This window comes from Castanea sativa, chromosome 6 (genome assembly GCF_040712315.1).
Source record: "Castanea sativa cultivar Marrone di Chiusa Pesio chromosome 6, ASM4071231v1".
NCBI lineage: Eukaryota > Viridiplantae > Streptophyta > Magnoliopsida > Fagales > Fagaceae > Castanea > Castanea sativa.
Window position 1 is genome coordinate 6,028,086 of NC_134018.1, and position 22,288 is coordinate 6,050,373.

Genomic DNA, 22,288 nt, shown 5'->3' on the forward strand with positions numbered 1-22,288 from the left:
CACGCTTTCCTCTTCCTTTTCCTAAAGCAAGTAGAAAAAAGTAATAAAAACAAAATAAAATAAAGCAAGTTATGGTGTGAAGTCTTTGACCCTTTGTAATCGCAAGGCACCTTTTAACAATTTTGGGACCCCATCCCATTAGAAAGTGAACTTAATAAGCGTGCAAAATTGTCCCATTTTTTTCCTATAAAATGGATACTAACATCCCAGCTCTCCACATCTCACATATCTGCTTATGAACTCATCAGGAATAATGAGGTCGTTCATATGGCTCTCTCAACTCACTTACCTCTTGCTGCTCTTCTATTCTCAACTTACTTCATCATCATCATCTTCTTTCAACTCTTCTTCACCACTACTGTGTTCTCAAGACCAGAGCTCTGCGTTGCTTCAATTTAAGCAATTGTTTTCTCCTTCGGGATATGATTATTGTGATATTTCTTATCCAAAGATGGAGTCTTGGAAGGAGGGCACTGATTGTTGCTCATGGGATGGGGTTACCTGTGACAGAGTGAGGGGGGACGTGATTGGTCTTGACCTCAGTTGTAGCTGGCTTTACGGCACCATCCCTTCCAACGCTAGCCTCTTTGATCTCCCTCACTTGCAACGTCTCAACCTCGCTTTCAACAGCTTTAATGATTCCCAAATTTCATCTGGGTTTGGTCGTTTTGCTAAGTTGAGATATCTTAACCTTTCCGAGTCCCGGTTTGAAGGCGAAGTCCCACTTGAATTATCCCACCTCTCCCAATTGTCCTCACTAGATCTATCTCGCAATTACTGGGCCAGTTTTGAAACATCTGTTGTGAAGAGGCTTGTTCAAAATATGACCAAGCTAAGGGAACTTCATCTTGATTGGGTTGACATGTCCTCTGTTTCTCTTACTTCTTTCAGGAATTTGTCTTCTTCTTTGGCATCCCTTACACTCGAAGGTTGTTTATGGGGTGGAAGTCTGCCAGATCATGACATTTTCGGCTTACAAAACTTACGCGAACTCAATTTAGGAGGTAAGTACGAATTCACACCTTTTTATATTTTGAATTCTAACACGTACTAGAGTTGTTAAAAATCTAAAATTCTTTGGTTGGTTTGAGAAAAACATTTTTTTAATAAAAAAATCCATAATAAACTTTCATTGAAAAATATTATGGAGTTACATTAGCAAATACATGTTAATGGCATTTTGATATAAATTTAAACAATTCATGTGGGTTTGAGTTTTAAAGATTTTTCTTAAATAAGAATTAAAATGACATTTTACACCTTATATCATTTCAAATCATATGTCATATATATTATATTAAAATAAAAGTTGAGAGAAAGTTCAATCAAGAATCCAAATTTGATTCTAATTGCATTCCAATTAAATATCTACAATTGTCTTCTAATTTGATGGCATATGTCTGTAGATTTTAAATGAGGTTAATTTTGTGCCAAATCATTATATATCTTATTTCATGTCTAGTCTCTTTACAAATACATGCATGAATCTTAACTTAAAAAATATTTACGGAAAATTAAAATTTATGACACTTCTATCTAACAATTTGAATATGTAATACTTCTTTCTAAGATATTAAAAACTATTTTAATACCCAATTGAAAATTGAAACTACTTGCAATCTACTTAAAACTAATCAAGATTTCCATATAAAAAATTATAATTAGTTCTAATATAAATTTCAATGAAAAAATTTACCATGCTCTAAAAATTTAGTTGTTCATATCTTATTTGAAAAATGTATATATGAAATAAATTCATTGTATCGCAATAACAAAAATGAAGTTAAGAAGTGACAAAATATATTTATTATTTTCTAAAATAAAATAATAAATAATCTATGTACTCTACCAAATAATCCTTAGGGTATTTTTTTTTCTTAAAGAGTTGACAAAAATATAAAAATGACTATTACTAGTATTCAACTTAGGTAGGAATATTAATTTCTATCTAATTATTGATAATTTCTAAATTCATTCATGCCTACGCATGTTGTTATAGGCTAGTTAAAAATTAAAATTCAAATAATTTTCTTTAAATACCTAATTCCAATTAAATCATTTGTTTTGAAGCACTAAATAAATCATTCAGTATTGTATAATTGTTATTTTAGCAAGCCAATACCTGTATCATTTGGCAACCTTATGCAACTCATTTATTTGGATCTATTAGCTAACAGATTGAGTGGTGAGATACCATCGTCATTTTCAAGCCTTAAGGCACTCTCTTACTTGGATCTAGGATGGAACTATCTCAATGGTAAGATCCCGTGCATCGTCACTTTCAAACTTCAATACACTCTCTTCCTTAATTCTAACAGGGAACAATTTAGTGTTAAGACCACATCCTCAATTTCAATTAGGAATAAACATAATCCTTGGAAAATCTTTTGAATCTCACAAATTGCAATTTTGTAGGACCAATACCTGCGTCGTTTGGGAACCTCACCAAAGTTACTAAACTTTTCCTAAACAGGAACAACTTCGGTCAGATTCCATCATCACTTTCAAATCTAAAGGATCTCAATGTTATTGACCTCAGCTACAACAAATTTGAAGGTAGAACTCTCGATTTTTTCACCAACATCATAAACATAATCCTTGGAAAATCTTCAATTTCAATTAGGACCACATCCTCAATTTCAATTAGGAATAAACATAATCCTTGGAAAATCTTTTGAATCTCACAAATTGCAATTTTGTAGGACCAATACCTGCGTCGTTTGGGAACCTCACCAAAGTTACTAAACTTTTCCTAAACAGTAACAACTTCACTGGTCAGATTCCATCATCACTTTCAAATCTAAAGGATCTCAATGTTATTGACCTCAGCTACAACAAATTTGAAGGTAGAACTCTCGATTTTTTCACCAACATCATAAAACTCACCGAAGTTTACCTATTTTATAATTGATTCATTTTAATTTGACAGGTTCAATACCAATGTCTCTTGGGAACCTCACAAAAATTACTGATATTATGCTCCAATACAACAACTTCACTGGCTATATTCCTTCATCACTTTCACATCTAAAGGATCTCAAACTTGTTGACTTCAGCCACAATAAATTTGAAGGTAGAACTCTTGATTTTTTTACCAGCCTCACAAAACTTGCCAAAGTTTACTTATTTTATAACCAACTAATTTTAATTTCACAGGATCAATACCAGTGTCTCTTGGGAATCTCACAAAAGTTACTAATATTATGCTCCAACATAACAACTTCACTGGCTATATTCCTTCATCACTTTCACATCTAAAGGATCTGAATCTTGTTGACCTCAGCTACAATAAATTTGAAGGTAGAACTCTTGATTTTTTTACCAGCCTCACAAAACTTGCCAAAGTTTACTTATTTTATAACCAACTAATTTTAATTTCACAGGATCAATACCAGTGTCTCTCGGGAACCTCACGAAAGTTTTTGAAATTACACTCCAATATAACAACTTCACTGGCCATATTCCATCATCACTATCAAACCTAAAGGACCTCACTTCTATTAACTTTAGTCACAACAACTTCAGAGGTTTTGGAGGCAAAATTCCTTTTTTAACCAATCTCACAAAACTCTCCGCAGTTGACTTGTCTTACAACCAACTCACTAGTCAAATTGGTGAATTCCAACCTAACAATTCACTACAATATCTTAGATTGGAAAATAACAGGCTTTATGGCTCTCTTCCAAGGTCAATCTCTAATCTTGTGATTCTTAAAGAGCTTAATATTTCATCGAATGACTTGAGTGGCATTGTGGAACTTGACAAGTCCACAAATCTCGAAGAACTTGAAACCCTTGACGTTTCAAACAATAGTCGGTTGTTAGGCATCAAAAGCAATTCTAACTATACCTTTCCCAATCTTCAGGAGTTAAACTTATCTTCTTGCAACATAACTGAATTCCCAAATTTTTTAAAATCGTCAAAACTTTTAAAAAAATTGGACCTATCTAATAATAGGATCTCAAGCCAAATCCCAGAATGGACGTTTGAAGTTTTGGAGAATCTACTATTTCTTGACCTTCATGCCAATCTACTACAAGGAAATCTTCTGGCTCTACCTTCTACTATGCGAGTCTTTGTTATGTCGAACAATAGACTAAGCGGGGAGATCCCGTCTATGATTTGCAATGCAAGTAACCTTGAAATCTTGGATATCTCTAACAACAATTTGAGTGGTAAGATTCCACAATGTTTGGGAAACTTTGGTTATCACCTTGTAGTGATGAATTTGCGAATGAACAGTTTCCATGGCACTATTCCTGATACATTTGAAAAGGATAATAGTCTAGCAACTATTGCCTTTAATGGAAATCATTTAGAAGGGAAATTACCAAAATCATTTGTCAATTGTACAAAATTGGAAGTTCTTGACCTCGGAAATAATAAGATTAATGATTCATTCCCCTATTGGTTGGAAGCCCTTTCGGAGTTACGGTTACTCGTCTTGAGTCATAATAGATTTCATGGTCCCATAAGAAATCATAATAATAAGGGGGCATTTTTCTCTAAACTACAAATTCTCGATCTCTCTCACAATGAGTTTACTGGTCTTTTACCAAGAATTTGTTTTGAAAATTTGGAAGCCATGATGACTAGCAATGAAGATGCACAAGAACCACAATATTTGGCACAACATTATGGTTATTATAGCGCAAATCGTGGTCAAGAGTTGCTTAGCGGTTCTTATCAAGATACAATAGAGGTAACTGTGAAAGGGTTGAAGATAGAATTACCGAGAATCCTAACCATTTTCACAACAATTGATTTATCAAGTAACCAATTCCAAGGAGAGATCCCAGATACACTTGGAAGGCTTAAATTTCTCCGATTGCTCAACCTTTCCCATAACAACCTAACCAGCCATATCCCATCAACATTGGGAAATTTATTAGCACTTGAAGCATTGGATCTCTCTTCAAATAAACTCATTGGTGAAATTCCTCAGCAATTGACACTTCTAACATTTTTGGCCATGTTAAATCTTTCACAAAACCAACTTATTGGACCCATACCTCAAGGCAAACAATTCAATACATTTGGTAACGAATCATATGATGGGAACTCGGGATTGTGTGGATTTCCATTGTCAATTAAATGTAGTACTAATGAGCCACCAGCAACAATATTCCTAGAAGACAATGATTCAATGTTTGCAGAAGGATTTTGTTGGAAGGCTTTTTGATTGGCTATGGATGTGGATTTGTGTTTGGATTAGTTGTGGGGTATGTTGTGTTTAAAACAAGAAAACCCCAATGGATTTTAAGGTTGATTGAAAGAGAACAAGAGGGAAGGGTGACAGGGCGTATCAACCAAAGACCCAAGCGAAGAAGAAGTTAATGCCACGTGGATTAATACTGTGCTATGGATTAATGTGTGCTCTTAGGTGAGTGTGACAAACTTCTCTTTGCATTAATATTGTGCAATGGATTTATATTAAGTTATATTAGAAGTAGCATTAACAACTGTAGTTTCCTATATGTTCAATAATTTTTCTCTGTTTACTTGCAAGGTACTGTTGGAAGTGATGAGGACCCTATCATCTACTATGAGTTGAAGAAGATTACGTGCTTTGACTTACAACTGTTCATTAGAATGTTGGGTATTAAGGAGTTGATCATGCTTATATGAATTGTGGTGTTGTTTTCCTATTCATCTAATAATAATGTTCAGATTTCACGTATGTATTTGAGTTTGAGCGTATTCTTTGTGTTTGTTTTAAAATTGTATCATGTCTTGGACTGAGTTTTGGGGCTAGTGTTGTGCTCAGTTGGCTTGTACTTATAATATTTATATTTGAGGTTATTTCGTGTGTTCATTTGTGTTTGTTTTGATACTATGTGGCACATTGGACTTAGTTTTGAGGGTGGTCTTGTGCTTAGTTAGATTACTAAACATATTGTTATGAAAAAACAAATCTAAAATGAACTATTTCTAATTGTAAATTATAAAACACAAGAATTTTGATTTTGGAAAGGGAAATTTTCATTATGTGGGTTTATTTTCCGTAAGTAATTTTTAAAATGGGAAGAGGGATTGATGGTGCCAATAATAAATCCAAGATTAACCAAAAATAGGAATTCTTAATTTTTTTAGTAACCTGGACACTTATTTTTGGACTTTTTTTGTGTGTGATCATGTGTTAATTGCTGAAGGAGTGATCTTACTAGAATCTACTTTTTTAGAAATCAAGCTTGGCACTGGACAACGACATAAAGAAGACCAATGGCAGTGGCGGAGCTAGGATTTTAGTTTAGAGGGGGCAAAATTAAAAGACGATATTAAAAGTGCAATTTATCTAAAAAACATTAATCAACAATAATAACAAAATAAATAAATAATTGTAAGCAAATATGAATATATTTCATATTATTAAAATAAATAAACAAAAACAACCAATTCATAGCTACTAAAAAATTTACAAACTGATGGAGTAAAAATATGATTAGTGTTACTTAAAAAATATAATGAATAAATGTTTAAAATTATTTTTTGTGATTGGTGACATGCCAATTTGTAAGACATAAGTAGTAAAATTTGTAATATCTCTAGCATCATTCAAAGATAAAATGTTGTGAAAAGTATCATAAATAATAAAAATGGTGTAAATAATAATATAAAATAAAAATAAAAATAGTGAAATAGGTGGTTTGGTCCCTTCAAGTTTCAATAAGTTGAAGTTTTTTTTTTTTTTTTTTTCATGTGACTGCTAATAAAAAATAAAAAAAAAAAGGAGTCAGGGGGGGCAGGTGCCCCCCCTCGCCCCCCTCTGGCTCCGCCAGTGACCAATGGTAATAGTGAATCTTCAACCTAGAAGAAAAACCAATCCAAAATCTAAGAAGCGAAGCATACGTGTTAAGTGGGATTTTGGTTTAGGTTAAGGGGTATCGAATCTATCGATAGAGTATTTTATCTGCTCTCGATTTTATTGTAAAATTTTGAATAGGACATAGAAAATTACATTTTTTCCCCCAAGGCCAATGGAATGACAGGTATTAAATTAATTTGTCTCTATTGAATGTAGGATCCACCAATTTCATGAATTAGGCAGTGGGATTGACTAAATGCCCGTTTGTTTCACCTTTTAGAAGCTAAAATGCGCATTTTGAAACCAAATTTATAAAATGTGTGTTTGGTAAATTTTAAAAGTTGCGTTTTGTAAAAAAACTACGTTTTCATTTGTGAAGGAAAAGCGCGTTAAGATAATGAAGCTATGAAGAGCCTTTTCCAAAAGCCCGTGCACGTTGAGAAATCATACCATTGGACTCTGGGTGAAGTTACAAAATTATCCTTTGATAAATCAAAAAATTCATTCCTCTCATCTCTATGCTCTACCCTCTCAATAACGAATTTCCAAATTCAAACACACCAAAAAAAAAAAAAAAAAATCTATAACAAATTCCCAAATCAACTAAGGAAAAAAAAAAAAAAATCAATCCCTTGCAAATTAGGATTCCTCAAAATGCAAAACAAAAAAATATCAGAATATAGCAAAATCTTTCAAATGGAGTTTGTACCCATCTTGCGGTGGATGGATTATGGAGGTTTGGAGAAGAAGTTGAAGAGTCTCTCCAAGAGAACGGATGAGTTTTTGCAAGCACTTCCCGATCTGATTTGATCCCGTTTGCTCTGCTCTGGTTTTCCCGATCTGAATCATCCCCTTTGTGAGTGGTTGAATTTAGAGAAAAAGAAAAGAATCAAGAAGATCAGGGTGAAGAAGTGCATAGGTGTTACAGACAAAGTGCTAAGAGAAAAGGAAAAAGGCAAAGGAAAAAAAAAAAGGAAGAAGGAGAGCTCTAGAGACTGGAACGTTTTGGAGTTTGGAGGAATGGCAGGGAAAAAAGGGAGGAAGGAAAAAAAAAGTGTAAGGGTACGTGTGTGGAGGAGAAAAAAAAAGAGGGGAAAAAAAAAGGGGAAAAAAGGAAAAGGAAATGTTATCACAATATTTTCACAATACTTTCATAATAAATTTTAAGTTGTAGGTTATTATTAGTTAATATTGGTGAGAAAAAAATAATTTTTTAGAAAGAGAAAAAAAAATTTTAATAGTACGTTAAAATTAAAATAGTATCAATTTTTATCACAATATTTTCACAATAAATCTTAAGTGGTAGGTTATTATTAGCTAATATTGGTGAGAAAAAAATAATTTTAATAGTACATTCAAATTAAAATCAATATCAATTTTTATTACAATACTTTCATAATAAATCTTAAGTGGTAGGTTATTATTAGCTAATATTAGTGAGAAAAAAAAATTTTAAAAAGAGAAAAAAATAATTTTAATAGTACGTTCAAATTAAAATCAGTATCAATTTTTATTACAATAAATCTTAAGTGGTAAGTTATTATTAGCTAATATTGGTGAGAAAAAAATAATTTTTTTAGAAAGAAAAAAATTGATTTAAGTATGATGAAGTAGTTGATTCAAGTATGAAACAAACTTATTTATATTTACATTGTCTTTTTTGGTAATTTACCACTCAAATCACGACTTTTATAAGGACTAGCCAAACACTCAGCTTTTTCAAAAAGCACTTTTAACAGCTTTTACCAAATACTCAGCTTTTTCAAAAAACACTTTTTCATACTGCACTTTCTTAAAACCCCACTTTTTCAAAAAGCCCAATTTTAAAAAGCTGAACCAAACTCACCCTAAGAGTCGAACAGGCTCAAAAATCTACCAACACACTTTATCACACCCAATACACCTTCCAAAGCGCTTTGACCAAATTTGAACATGTTTGACAGAGAATTTACCAAAAATCCAATTGTCTGATTGTGACAAGTTCAAGCTCATGTATAAGGTAATTGAATTCCCTTTAAATTTGTTGCTTGTGGGTCAAGGGCAGACTTAAATCAAGCAAGATATCATGAAAATAATGAAAAATCGGAAACAACAAAAAAGAAGTCATTTTAATGAAAAAGTGTCCTAGAGCTTATTTGCAACCAAATTGCGGTTAACAATTTGTTTGGTTGCAATTGAGAGAAGAGAAAAGGAAAAGAAATAAGTGAAAGGAAAAGAAGAGAGGAGAAAAGGAAAAGAAAAAACTTCCCTTGTATACTTTCATGATACACAAGAGAAAAGAAAGAAGAAGTAATCCTTTGTTTGACTTGCAAATGGAAAAGAAAATAAAAGAAAATTTTATTATTTTTACTTTTATGCCCACATAAATTAGGGAGAGAGATATAAAGATAAGGACAAAGTGAAAATTCAAGCAGTAAGAAGTCAAAAAGGTAGGCTCCACTTTTTTATTTGATGGACCGTTTGGTTCATGTGTTTAAACACATAATTTCAATTTTTAAACAACACTAGCCATGAACCTGCGCGTTGCGCATGATAATTATTTTTATGGTGGTTTTATTAAATTTTTTTTATACAATTTAAACTAATTTAATAAATAGTAATGTATATATTTTTATTTATTATAAGAATAATCATAAATATAATATAGGAATAATCATAAATCATAAATTTAATAAGTTTTGTTGAACTCAAATGAAAAAAAAAATACAATTTTTCTCAAAAATTCAAAAGGAAAGTTAATGAAAATATTTATTTTTTAATAAAAGTTATTTATTACATGTTGTGAATCATTAAAAAGAATATAAAATTTGGAAATTATTCTTTTAGTTTTAAACAAACTTTCTCAAACTTATTTTTTCTGCTTACAATCCAAAACACTGAAAAAAAGTAACTAAAAAACTTAATAAAATTAACTATGATTAATTAGATCAATTAGGAAAATAATTTTTTGTTTTTAATCTACTAAGGTTATTTTCTTTGCAGAAATTGTAATTTCGTCCACCCAAAACAGATTATCAAATAAACAATTATTAGTAAAATCTAAGAATTAAATTTCTATATATGCATTGTTATAATAATAATTATTATTATTATTGTAGGGGCAGGATGATCAGAATACGCCTTTGGGCCTTGGGCCTGATTTAGAGGTATTTATCTGTCCGAGCAGAGCTTTGAAACCCACCAGCAAACTATTGTTAGAAAGGTTGATAGGGGTTGTCTGAGGAGGGGCATCTCCTCGGCTAAGCCAAGTGAAGATAGTACGACATGTCATAATGTTTGGATAGAGAATTCTGAAAGGTCTGTTGGGTAAAAATGCATTCCACACAGTTATAGAGAGTAAGAACGTATGAGAAGTATCAGGGGAAAAAGCTACTACCACTACATTAAAGACTTTGCACCTACTCTATTGGCCGTATTAATGGAGAAATGACCTCTGAATAGTAGTGATTAGCCTTACAGCTATTATTTGAAGACTTCAAGAGGGTGATGGATGTGACAAGTATTTGGATTGGTGATCTGTGTCATACGTGGAAGGTGGAGGAAAGCGGAAAGGAGATATAAAAGGAGAAGATAGGTACTCAATAAAGGGGGGATCAAAAAAAAGGAAGAGGAAGACACTGGATATATTATCTTCAACTGTATTCTATTGTAGGGAGAAAAAAAGAGAAAAGACTTTGTACACACCATCTTTAACTATAATTTAGTATTGAGAGAAGAAAGAGCAATATAAGTCAACTAGACAATTTCAAGACCAAGTCATCTTTCTCTTTGTTGCGAATCATTGACCTTTCTCATAATGAGTTTTCTGGAAGTTTACCTACGAATTTCTTCGAGGGACTGAAGGCTATAAAAACAACCAAAGAAAGTGAAGGCGAAGTGAAATACATGGAACAAGGCTATTACCAAGACTCGGTTATTGTAGCAATGAAAGGGCAAAGCTTTGTGCTAGAGAGAATTTTAACCATCTTCACTACCATAGATCTATCAAGTAACAAGTTCCATGGAAAGATTCTTGAAGAGATTGGAATGCTTTACTTTCTTCGAGGTCTTAACCTTTCCCATAATAGACTAATTGGCCATATACCATCATCTTTGGGCCATTTGTCTGTACTTGAATCCTTAGACCTCTCTTCAAATAGGCTTAATGGGGAGATTCCAATGCAACTGACAAGTTTAACATTTTTGGCAGTGTTAAATCTTTCGCAAAACCAACTTATGGGACCCATACCACAAGGCAAACAATTTGGAACATTTCAAAACAACTCATATGGTGGAAATTTGGGATTGTGTGGATTTCCATTGTCAAAGAATTGTGGCATCGATGAGCGGCCACCACCACCAATATTCCAAGAGGACAACGATCCAATGTTTATGAGTGGATTTGGTTGGAAGGCTGTGTTATTAGGGTATGGATGTGGATTGGTTTTTGGAATAGCTATGGGGAATTTCATGTTTAAAATTGGAAAACCTCAATGCCTTCTAGGGTTAATTGAAGAGAACCAGCAAAGAAAGTTGAAAAAGCCTAGCAACCAAAGATCTAGAGGAAGCAGAAATTACAGCATTTAAAGGGTGCTCCAAGGTGAGTGTGACAAACAATTCTTTAAAATAATACTATTATGCTAATGTTTTATATAAACTAGTCTCAGAAGATGCAACATTAATTTATACAATTTGTGCTGTATATTCTTTAAATTTTCTGTGTCACTACTTCCCAGCAAGCTATTGGATAGGGAGTTGTGGATTATGAGGTCAAAGAAAATTGAGAGCCTTAACGTGCGGAAGACCATTAGGAACGGAGGCTGTCCGGGAGTAAGTCTTTTTTTTTTTTTTTAATGTATTATTGTGCTACTGCTATTTGCTTCTTTGTAAAATAAGCCTCAAATCTATGTATATTTGAGGGCATTCCGTGTGTAGAACTTTGCAGGGAGCTCCTGCTTTAATATATATTTTATTATTTTATTTAACTTATGGATATAAAGGATTGACGCTTTAGCTACTGTCAAAATGTTGTAATAATTTATTGTGTCCATAAAACAACTCTAAATTACAAATCTAAAAATGTATCAAGTGTCGAATTTTAAATGACATGTCAAATCAATTAAATAAAACCATGAAATGGACATTTACACTTCCACTGAACAATGTTGATAGCTAAACATGATTAAGTGAATTTTTTTCTTATTTTTTGGTTAATCAGAATGTTTAGAAATTTGACTATTCACACTATTCCCCAAATGTGTGTACCTAATCTAGTAACTAAAAAAAGCTATCACCAAAAAATAAAAATAAAAATTGGTTTTATAAATACATTAACCCAATATATTGGGTTAAATAACTTCTTCTTTTTTCTAATTGTACAACCTTATTTTTTTTTTAGAAAATTCAATTGTACGACTTGAAACATCTATAGTGGCCAAAACACCCAAAAAATCTCAGCCGATGTAGTCCAATCTTTTATTTAATTCATTTTAAAGGAGTACTATTACCCATTTAATGGTCAGTACAATATATACTATCAGTAAGATCGGTACAAGTATGACATTGACTTCCTTGGGTAAAATATCATTGCAAAAACAGTAGTATACTATGGAGACAATAGTATCACAATAATTTTACAATATTTTCACAATTAATTAGGTCCATTATTGACATCACTTTTTTTCCTATCTTTAACAACTTACCACATATACTTTATTATGAAATTGTTATGCCTATAGTTTTATTCTTACTAATTAAGTAGTGATATATATGGGTATAACAGTTTCACAATAAAATTAAACAGCCTAATTTTAGGTTGGAGTAAAAAAAAAATTTCTGTGTTTGAGAAGGGAGTAAAAGTTGTTAATTGATAAAAGAACCTAAAACATACATGGTTAAGAAGCACTTTGGAAGAAATTATTGACGGAATTATAACATAAAATGTGATTGTATGTAAGTGAATAGTGATCCTTGAGCAGCCAACCGATATAAGCTAATATTTGAAATTATTCAAAATTGCAATTTAGCATTGATTGTAAGAAAAATAAAATAAGTTTCTTGGCTCCAAAAAAGAAAAAAAAATTGAAGTCCAAAAACCTGTTCTCAACCCTTTTCTTTAGAAGTCTCACGACGTTCAAAGTAACCAATGAGTTGAACACTAGTATTCTCTTCTCCCGTGCGTTTATCATAGAATTCAAAAAATAATAGACAAGCATGCATTTATTGGGAATGGGCATGTCTTATCCAAGAGTTACAACTTTACCCAAAAGCCATTTTCTCTCTATTGAAACAATTTTGCGTCTGTAAAGCAACACCACATATGTGTGAGGGTACCCTATATTTTGTTGTGATCACCTATCATAACCGCAGCTGATTCACTGAAAATAAAGTGTGTGTGGTTTTAGGGTGGCCAATTGCAAGAACTACTTTTTGTGGGTATTTTGTTTGTTTGTAAATAAGGGAAATATATATATATATAGAGAGAGAGAGAGAGAGAGAGAGAGAGAGAGAGTCGGCCATACTTAGAATAAAATGAAATTTTCATAATAATTTCATTACCTATGCTTGAATTTAAATAATTATTCATCGTTCTTATTTAGGAAATTTTTTTATTTTTTTTTGTTAATGTTAGTATCCAAGCCTCTTCGAACACTTAACTATCATCCTTAGTATGTGTATTCCTTCATTCTACACTCCCCATGTAATTACAGAAATGAATCCTTTGATATGGTCCCAAAATTCTAGCTAGCTAGGACTCTTAGGACTCTATTGACTATCAGTCAAAAAAAGGACTCTATTGACTATTTATCTACTCAATGTGGTACATAATGGAACAACCTGTCATGTAAAATGCACTAGTTTCAGGTTCAAGGGATAGCTTAATGGTTCTATCACCTTAAGTGTTGCTTGAGTATTAGCATTCAAGGCCCTGCTAGCCTCCCATCACAAAATTTACATAGCAAAACTTTTATAATAAAAAAATGCACAAGATTTTATTTTTTTCAATGACTCAAAAACCATACCAATATTAATGAATAAGAAAACCTTGATTTAGATAAGCCTCACTAGTTATCATTTATTAGTAATTGTCAAAAATATTTGTGCAACTTTTGATAAATTACCAATTGTCTTAAAAGTTTAAGTTATTAGAAAATATTAAATTTAATTACTTAATCATAATTCTAATATTCCCGCTATCGTATGGACCCAAACCCCCCCAATAAGTGAGGCTCAACACGTGGAATTTTTAAGATTATACATTAGAGGTAGAGTGGAGACAGGGATTGAACTTAAAATATCTTGCTCTAATACAATGATAAACTATTGATTAATCCAAAATATTTAAGTTGTTTGAAAAGGTGTCACTTAACCATAAGTTTCACAATTTTCTTTCCAAAAAAATTAGGTAGAGATGCAAATTACACTGTTTGGAGTCAAGTCTTTAAAATCACAAGGACCATTTTCTTTATTTTGGGGCCCTATTTCTTTTGTATTAAAGGTAACTTAAAATGCATGTTACTAGAAATGACTCAAGTCTTAGTAATTTCATGGCCCATTTTGACGGTTTCATTTCCCCTCTTTTCCTTTTTTTTTTTTATGCATTTTTCTAATGAAAAGACTTAATCACAAGAACTAGGGCGTTGAGTGTGAAGTCTTAGACTCTTTCTAAATTAAAGCAAGTTACAGTGTGAAGTCTTAGACTCTTTCTCTTTAATCACAAGGCCCCTATTCACAGTTTTATTTTTGGGGGCCCATTTTGGTATGTTGTGAGTCACGTAACTCCTAAACTATAAGGGACTTGAGTCCAAAGAGTCAAACATGTAAGTTTTTCAATGAAAATGGTGAAATGGGGCCATGATGTGATTAGGAAGACTTGAATATGTAATAACTTGCTTTTGGACAAGTTGTTAGATTTCTTTTCTTCATAAAATAGAAAAGAAGAATGTAGTTAGAAAGACTTGACATGAATAACTTGCATTTTACTCTTTACTATTTCTATATTAAACTAATAAGCAGTCCCAAAATGAAGAAAATTTGTCATATGAATTCAAAGACTTGACTTCCTCTTTTCTAGGAAGAAAGTTGCACAAAAGGTTTTGGACGCTCTTGAGTCTTTGCCTAAATCAAGTAGTCCCAATTCACTCTTGAAATTCACCTTGATATTAATAATAATAAAAAATCATTAGAGACTTAGGGTCTGTTTAGATACCGCTTATTTTGCTGAAACTAAAAACTTATTACTGAAAGGACTATAGATAAAAGTAAAAATTAGTTAAAATAGTATAATGGAGCCCATGAATAGTGCCAAAAAGTGCAGTGGGGCCCATGAATAGTAATAAAAATAAGCTAAATAGTAAAATAATTTATAATTTTGATTCACATCCAAACACATACTTATTATTTTTTGTAAAACTTAAAAATAATCCTAATACAGTGAATTAGAGAAGGCATGTTGTTGGAAGTTCTAGACCTTGGAAATAACAAGGTAAAAGATTTCTTCCCCTATTGGTTGGAAGCTCTTCCAAATCTAAAGGTTCTTGTTTTAAAATCCAATAAATATCATGGTCCTATCGGAAACCATAAGACTACTGGGATATTTTTCTCTATGCTACAAATTCTTGACCTCTCTTACAATGGGTTTACAGGCCTTTTACCTATTGAGTTTTTTGAAAACTTAAATGCCATGATGATTCAAGATAAAGGTAAAAATGAACTGACATATTTAAGTGAAAAAGAACCTTTTAATTTTTATAATGATTTAGTAGAGCTGACAACGAAAGGGTTGGATATTAAACTACAAAGAATCTTAACCATCTTCACAATTATAGATGTATCAAGTAACAAATTCGAAGGAGAGATTCCAAAATTACTTGGAAGGCTTTAATTTCTTCAATTACTCAACCTCTTGCATAACAGCCTAACTGGACATATCCCATCAACATTGGCAAACTTATAAATTCAAGAATCATTATACCTCTCTTCAAATCAATTGATTGGGGGAATTCCTATGCAATTGACAAGTCTAACTGTGGGGAGTAAAAAGACCCTGATGGGTATATGGGCCTTTGGGCCATGCTAAGGAAGGCCGACCTGCTCCTGGGTTTAGAACTTGTTAGTACTATGGGTCGGCCCATACGCCGAGGATCCGAGAGTACAGCCGAGGATGATTTTTCCCCTCGGACGGACATCGGAGATTCCAGGACTTCATTGTAAAGGTTAGGGAATGACACGGTGAAGACCAATGGTAAAAGGGGGTGAACCCTTGAATGTCCTAGAAGCATCGATGCTAGAGAAATACCAAGGATAAAGGCTGCCACATCCGCATTAAAGACCCTGCACCTACCACCCTGGCCGCATTAATGGGGAAGTGACACCTGAATAGTGGAAGGGAAACTTCTGGTTACTATTCAAAGGCACTGAGAAAAGAAATATCTAGGCTAAGGGGGAGTTGGGGCAACACGTGTACAAAGTATCAAAAAGAAGAGTATTTAAGGAGCAACCTAGAACTGAAAATAAGGGGGGGACTACTTTGTAATCTAAAAGGAAAAGAAAAAAAGAGGAAGAGATAATATAAGAACAACTCTTGGCTTACGTCCGAGGAGGTTGATTTACAATATTCCCCGTTGTTTTTGAGTGTTTGCAATCTTTGGCTTGTCATTTAATCCTCACACACTTCTAACCTGGGTTTCAAGCTCACACTCTACAAATTCATATTGTTTAAGGCTCATTGGGCCTGCGCCCGTAACTGTTCTTGGGGCCAGGTGCAATTGTACACTTACAATTGGCGCCGTCTGTGGGAATCTAGTCTAGAAGAGGTAGGAATATTATGGCAGGCTTAGGCTCTCACCATGCAGAGTCACAGGGATCACAACCGGAAGATCATTTCGAACGTCTTGAACGTCGAAGGGATCGTGAAGGGAGTGTCCATACAGAATACCCCGGCGCTAGCCATACTCATGGCGGGGGTAGCACCACCCACGAGGAGGGTTCTAAATCCATGCAGAAGGAAATCAATCGTTTGAAGAGAAAGTTGCGCCGTGCTAAACGTAAGTTTTCACCGTCCTCGTCTAATTCTTCCTCGGAGAAGGATAGGGGAGGTGGCTACAGCTCGAGGTCGCGCTCCCCCACCAGTGCAACGTCCTCCGGTGAGGAGGACGACCAGCCAACCCGCAGACGTAAGAAGCTTCGTTCTAGGGGCTTAGGCAACGATACTATGAGTAGGGCGTTGCACCAACTCTCTAAATCTCCGTTTTCACGGAGGATTGAGAGGGGGAGGCTTCCCAGGAGGTTCACCCAGCCCACCTTTACCATCTATAATGGCCGGACTGATCCGGTGGAGCACGTGAGTCACTTCAACCAGAGGATGGCAGTGCACTCTCACAATGAGACTCTGATGTGTAAAGTTTTCCCCTCCAGTTTGGGACTCGTGGCTATGAGATGGTTTAACGGTCTCAAATCGGGGTCTGTAGGCTCATTCGGGGAGCTAACTAGGGCATTCGCTTCGCGGTTCATTACGTGTAGCAGAGTCCCTCGGCCATTGGACTCGCTGCTATCCATGGCCATGAAGGAAGGGGAGACGCTGAAAGCATACTCCGACCGATACTGGGAAATGTTTAACGAAATAGATGGTGATTTTGATGAGGTGGCGCTTAATACCTTTAAGGTAGGTCTTCCTACTGACCACGACCTAAGAAAGTCTTTGACGAAAAAGCCCCGTCCGCAGCGTACGTCGCCTTATGGATCGTATTGATGAGTACAAAAGGGTAGAGGAAGACCAGCAGCAGGGGAAGGGAAAGGAGAAGGTTATCCCGCAGGAGAGAAGGGATTTCAGGTCGGACAGATATCACAACAACAAGCCGAGGAGGGATTACTTCGGGCAATCCGGCTCGGCAGCACCTCAGGCTGTAAATACTATGTTCCGAGAACCAGTGCATCAGTTACTGGAGAAAGTTCGTAAAGAGCCCTTCTTCAGATGGCCCAGTAAGATGGCAGGGGACCCTGCGAAAAGAAACCAAAACCTCTTTTGTCAGTACCATCAGGATGTGGGCCACACTACCGAGAACTGTCGGATCCTGTGGAACCATCTGGAACAACTCGTCAGTGAGGGAAAGTTGAAGCAGCACTTGTGTCAGCCCACTGGGCAGGTCAGTCAAGTTGGCTCAAACAACCAGAGGAACAATTCATCTCGGCCAGCATTGGGAACAATTAATGTTATCTTCGCTGCACTTGGTAGGACCGGCTCAGGTCCCACTAGGGTGATGGCGGTTTCCCATCCTCAGGCCGAGGATGTGGGCTGCAGGCCGAAGAGGTTGAAGGGCACTTTGCCCGTCTTAGGTTTCTCCAAGGAGGATAAGGTAGGGACTATCCAGCCCCATGACGATGCTCTTGTGGTCACCCTCAGGATAGGGAACTATGATGTGAGGAGGGTGATGATAGATCAGGGCAGCGGTGCAGATATCATGTACCCTGATCTATTTAAGGGGCTAAGGTTGGAGTTGGAAGATCTAACTCCTTACGACTCCCCACTTATAAGCTTCGAAGGGAGAGCCGTTGTGCCGAAGGGACAGATTCGTTTACCCGTTCAATCCGGCACAGAAACGGTTGAGGTGGATTTCATTGTGGTTGACGCGTACTCTCCATATACAGCCATCCTCGCCAGGCCATGGCTGCACGCTCTGGGAGCTGTCTCCTCTACCTTGCACGTTAAGGTTAAATTCCCCTCGGGGGAGCATGTTGAGGAAATCCTCGGCAGCCAGGTAGTGGCCAGGCAATGCATATCGGCCGCGGTGCTTCGTCAGTCAGAAATTGAGTCATCAACTTTGCCCATCCAGGAGTCATAGCAATTAACAGCTCCGGAGGCACCTGGAGCGATGACAGGAGATGAGGCTGTTTGTGAGGAGTTAGAGAAGTTTGTAATAGCAGATGATCCAGAGAGGTTCTTCCAAGTTGGCATACGTTTGCCACACCAAGAGAAGATGGAGTTGTTGGAATTTCTGAAGAATAATATAGATGTCTTTGCGTGGGACCCCTATGAGGCTCCAGGCGCAGATCCGAGCTTCATTTGTCATCGTTTAAATGTCAATCCTGCCATTGTTCCGAGGAGGCAGCCACCTCGGCGATCCTCCAGAGAACATTCTGAGGCTGTGAAGGAAGAGGTTCTTAAACTCAAAAGGGCGGGGGCTATCAAAGAAGTTTTCTACCCTGAATGGTTGGCTCATACTGTTGTTGTTAAAAAGAAGAATGGCAAATGGAGAGTATGTGTGGACTTTACTGATCTGAATAAGGCCTGTCCTAAAGATTCGTTCCCAATGCCACGTATTGATCAACTGGTAGATGCTACTGTCGGACATCCTCGGATGAGTTTCTTGGACGCCTTCCAGGGTTACCACCAAATTCCCTTGGCGTTAGAGGATCAGGAGAAGACTGCTTTCATTACTCCGACTGGGAACTATCATTATAAGGTCATGCCATTTGGGTTAAAAAATGCTGGGGCTACTTACCAAAGAATGATGACCCGAATGTTTGAATAGCAACTGGGGAAAACCATTGAAGTATACATGGATGATATGGTGGTGAAGAGTAAAACAGTACCTTCACACATGACAGATCTGGCCGACACCTTCCAGGTGCTAAGAAAGTATAGGCTGCGCCTTAACGCCTCAAAGTGCTCTTTTGGCGTGGGGTCTGGAAAGTTTTTGGGGTACATGATTACTCACAGAGGCATAGAGGTGAACCCAGTGCAGGTCAAGGCTATTCAGGATTTGCAGCCGCCTCGGAACCCAAAAGAGATCCAAAAACTGACTGGAATGATTGCTGCATTGAATAGGTTTATCTCTCGGTCAGCTGACCGATGCCGTCCTTTCTTTCAATTGTTGAATAAGTGGAAAGGGTTTCAATGGACCGAGGACTGCATGTTAGCTTTCCAGCAGCTTAAGCAATATCTTTCTCGGCCACCCATTTTGTCTCGCCCTGAGGTGGACGAGGTTTTGTTCGCTTATCTGGCAGTGGCTGTCCACGCGGTGAGCCTAGTCCTTATAAGGAATGAAAGCGGGGTGCAAAGACCGATCTACTACGTTAGTAAGTCCTTGAATGAGGCCGAGGTGCGCTATCTGCCCTTGGAAAAAGCGCTTCTGGCCGTAGTCCACGCCACGCGCAAACTTCCTCATTATTTCCAATCTCATACTGTGGTTGTTCTGACCCAATTGCCTCTCAAGGCGGTGTTACGCAGTGCTGATTATTCTGGCAGGGTGGCAAAATGGGGAACCATTTTGGGAGCCTTTGATGTTAAATACAAGCCTCGCACCTCGGTGAAGGGTCAGGTCCTCGCTGACTTGGTGGCGGAGTTTACTGAACCATTGTTAGAAGAAACTCTAAAAGAAGCACACATGGATGGAAAATCAATTGGAATGATCACGGCCGCAGTGCCCTCGGCTTGGAAAGTATATGTGGATGGGGCTGCTAATCAGAGAGGGTCTGGTATTGGACTTGTTCTGATGTCCCCTGAAGGAATTGTCTTCGAAAAATCTTTAAGATTGGCCTTCTCGGCTACTAACAATGAGGCCGAGTATGAAGCAGTCTTGGTAGGCATGCAGATGGTACGTAAGATGGGTGGCAAGGAAATCCATGTGTTCTCGGACTCTCAGTTAGTGGTCGGCCAAGTCATGGGGACCATGGAGGCTAGAGACCCCAGAATGCAGGAATATTTGGCCCAGGTCAAACGTCAGCAGGCTGAATTCGACTCTTTTGCCTTAGCTCACGTCTCTAGGAGTGGAAACACTCATGCAGATTCTTTGGCTACGCTGGCAATGTCCTCGGCTCAAGGTTTACCTAGGGTTATCCTCGTTGAGGATTTGGTAGAACCTTCTCTTGTAATTGCTAACGCGCCTCGCATCCATCTAATAAGGCCTGGTCCTAGCTGGATGGACTCGATCGTGTCTTTTCTTAAGAATGACATTCTTCCCGAGGACAAGGCTGAAGCAGGAAAGATACGTCGAAAGGCACCATGTTTCTGGTTGTCCGAGGACCAAAAGCTATACAAACGATCCTTTTCAGGACCGTACTTGTTGTGTGTGCACCCTGAGTCAACAGAAGCATTACTGGAGGAACTGCATGAGGGAATTTGTGGGAACCACACTGGGGGAAGGTCTTTAGCCCATAGAGCCCTGACTCAGGGTTATTGGTGGCCCAATATGCAGAGGGAGGCTCAGGACTATGCCAGAAAATGTGATCAATGCTAGAGATTCGCCCCTAATATTCATCAACCTGGAGGGGTTCTTAACCCTCTCTCCAGTCCCTGGCCCTTTGCCCAATGGGGATTGGACATAGTGGGGCCGTTTCCGAGAGCTGGAGGAAACAAAAGATGGCTTCTTGTGGGAACAGATTACTTCACTAAATGGGTTGAAGCTGAGCCCTTAGCCAACATCCGCGATATTGATTCCAAGAAATTTATCTGGAAAAATATTGTCACTAGATTCGGTATACCACATATACTTGTCTCAGACAATGGCGTTCAATTTGACAGCAAGGCCTTTAGGCAATATTGTGGTGACATGGGTATCATAAATAGATACTCTACCCCAGCTTATCCTCAGGGAAATGGGCAAGCCGAGGCCGTTAACAAGGTCATAGTCAACGGGCTCAAGAAGAGGTTAGACGATGCGAAAGGCAGATGGGTAGAAGAGCTCCCTCATGTTCTGTGGACATATAGGACCACACCGCGCAGGTCCACTGGAGAAACGCCATTCTCTATGACTTATGGAGCCGAGGCGGTGATACCTCTGGAATCTGGTTTTCCTACTCTAAAGACGAGTTCTTTTAGCCCAGAGAATAACAAGGGACTCTTGGAGAAAGATCTTGATTTACTTGAGGAACGGCGTGAGGCAGCTATGGTCCAAATGGCTTATTATCAACAGAAGCTAAAACGAGGATATGATGCCCACGTGAAGCTAAGGCCACTTGCACCTGGTGATCTTGTATTAAGAAAGGTTGTGGGCACCTCTAAAAACCCAGCTTGGGGTAAGTTAGGACCCAACTGGGAGGGCCCCTATCGCATTGTTTCAGTGGCAGGCATAGGGTCATATCGGCCAGCTGATCTAGATGAAAAAATTGTACCACGCCCATGGAATGTAAATAATCTTAGAAGGTATTATTATTAATGAAATTCGCTTTTGTCAGCTAACATTTCAAATTTATGAGTATCTCTAACGCTTGAAGCTATTATTCTAAAAGAATCAAACAGAAACTTGGTTAAGTGTAGTCCTCGGACCACAAACCTTGTGGAAATTGATGTCTTGTCATTTGTTAAACAGAACCTTAGTTAGGCCGGGTCCTCGGACCTCCTGCTTTGGGAAAATTAACATTTGAGGTTATTATTTTTAAGAATCAAACAGAAACTTGGTTAAGTGCAGTCCTCGGACCACAAAGCTTGTGGAAATTGATGTCTTGTCATTTGTTAAACAGAACCTTAGTTAGGCCGGGTCCTTGGACCTCCTGCTTTAGGAAAAT

General features: G+C 36.8%; 1 protein-coding gene and 1 pseudogene across 1 annotated transcript; both read left to right on the top strand.

The window, feature by feature from the left end:
• Positions 1-235: 235 nt before the first annotated feature.
• On the top strand, positions 236-5,637 carry LOC142639046 (receptor-like protein 7; annotated as a pseudogene).
• A 5,053-nt stretch (positions 5,638-10,690) lies between these two features.
• On the top strand, positions 10,691-11,644 carry LOC142639344 (receptor-like protein 9DC3). Its single transcript, XM_075813540.1, has 2 exons — positions 10,691-11,384; positions 11,521-11,644. The coding sequence occupies exon 1, from the start codon at positions 10,691-10,693 to the stop codon at positions 11,369-11,371; it is 681 nt and encodes a 226-aa protein (XP_075669655.1). The 3' UTR covers positions 11,372-11,384; positions 11,521-11,644.
• The last annotated feature ends 10,644 nt before the right edge of the window (positions 11,645-22,288 follow it).

Bases quoted from the DNA above. Each gene is read 5' to 3' on its own strand.
- LOC142639344 (XM_075813540.1), top strand. From the start codon at position 10,691: ATGGAACAAGGCTATTACCAAGACTCGGTTATTGTAGCAATGAAAGGG.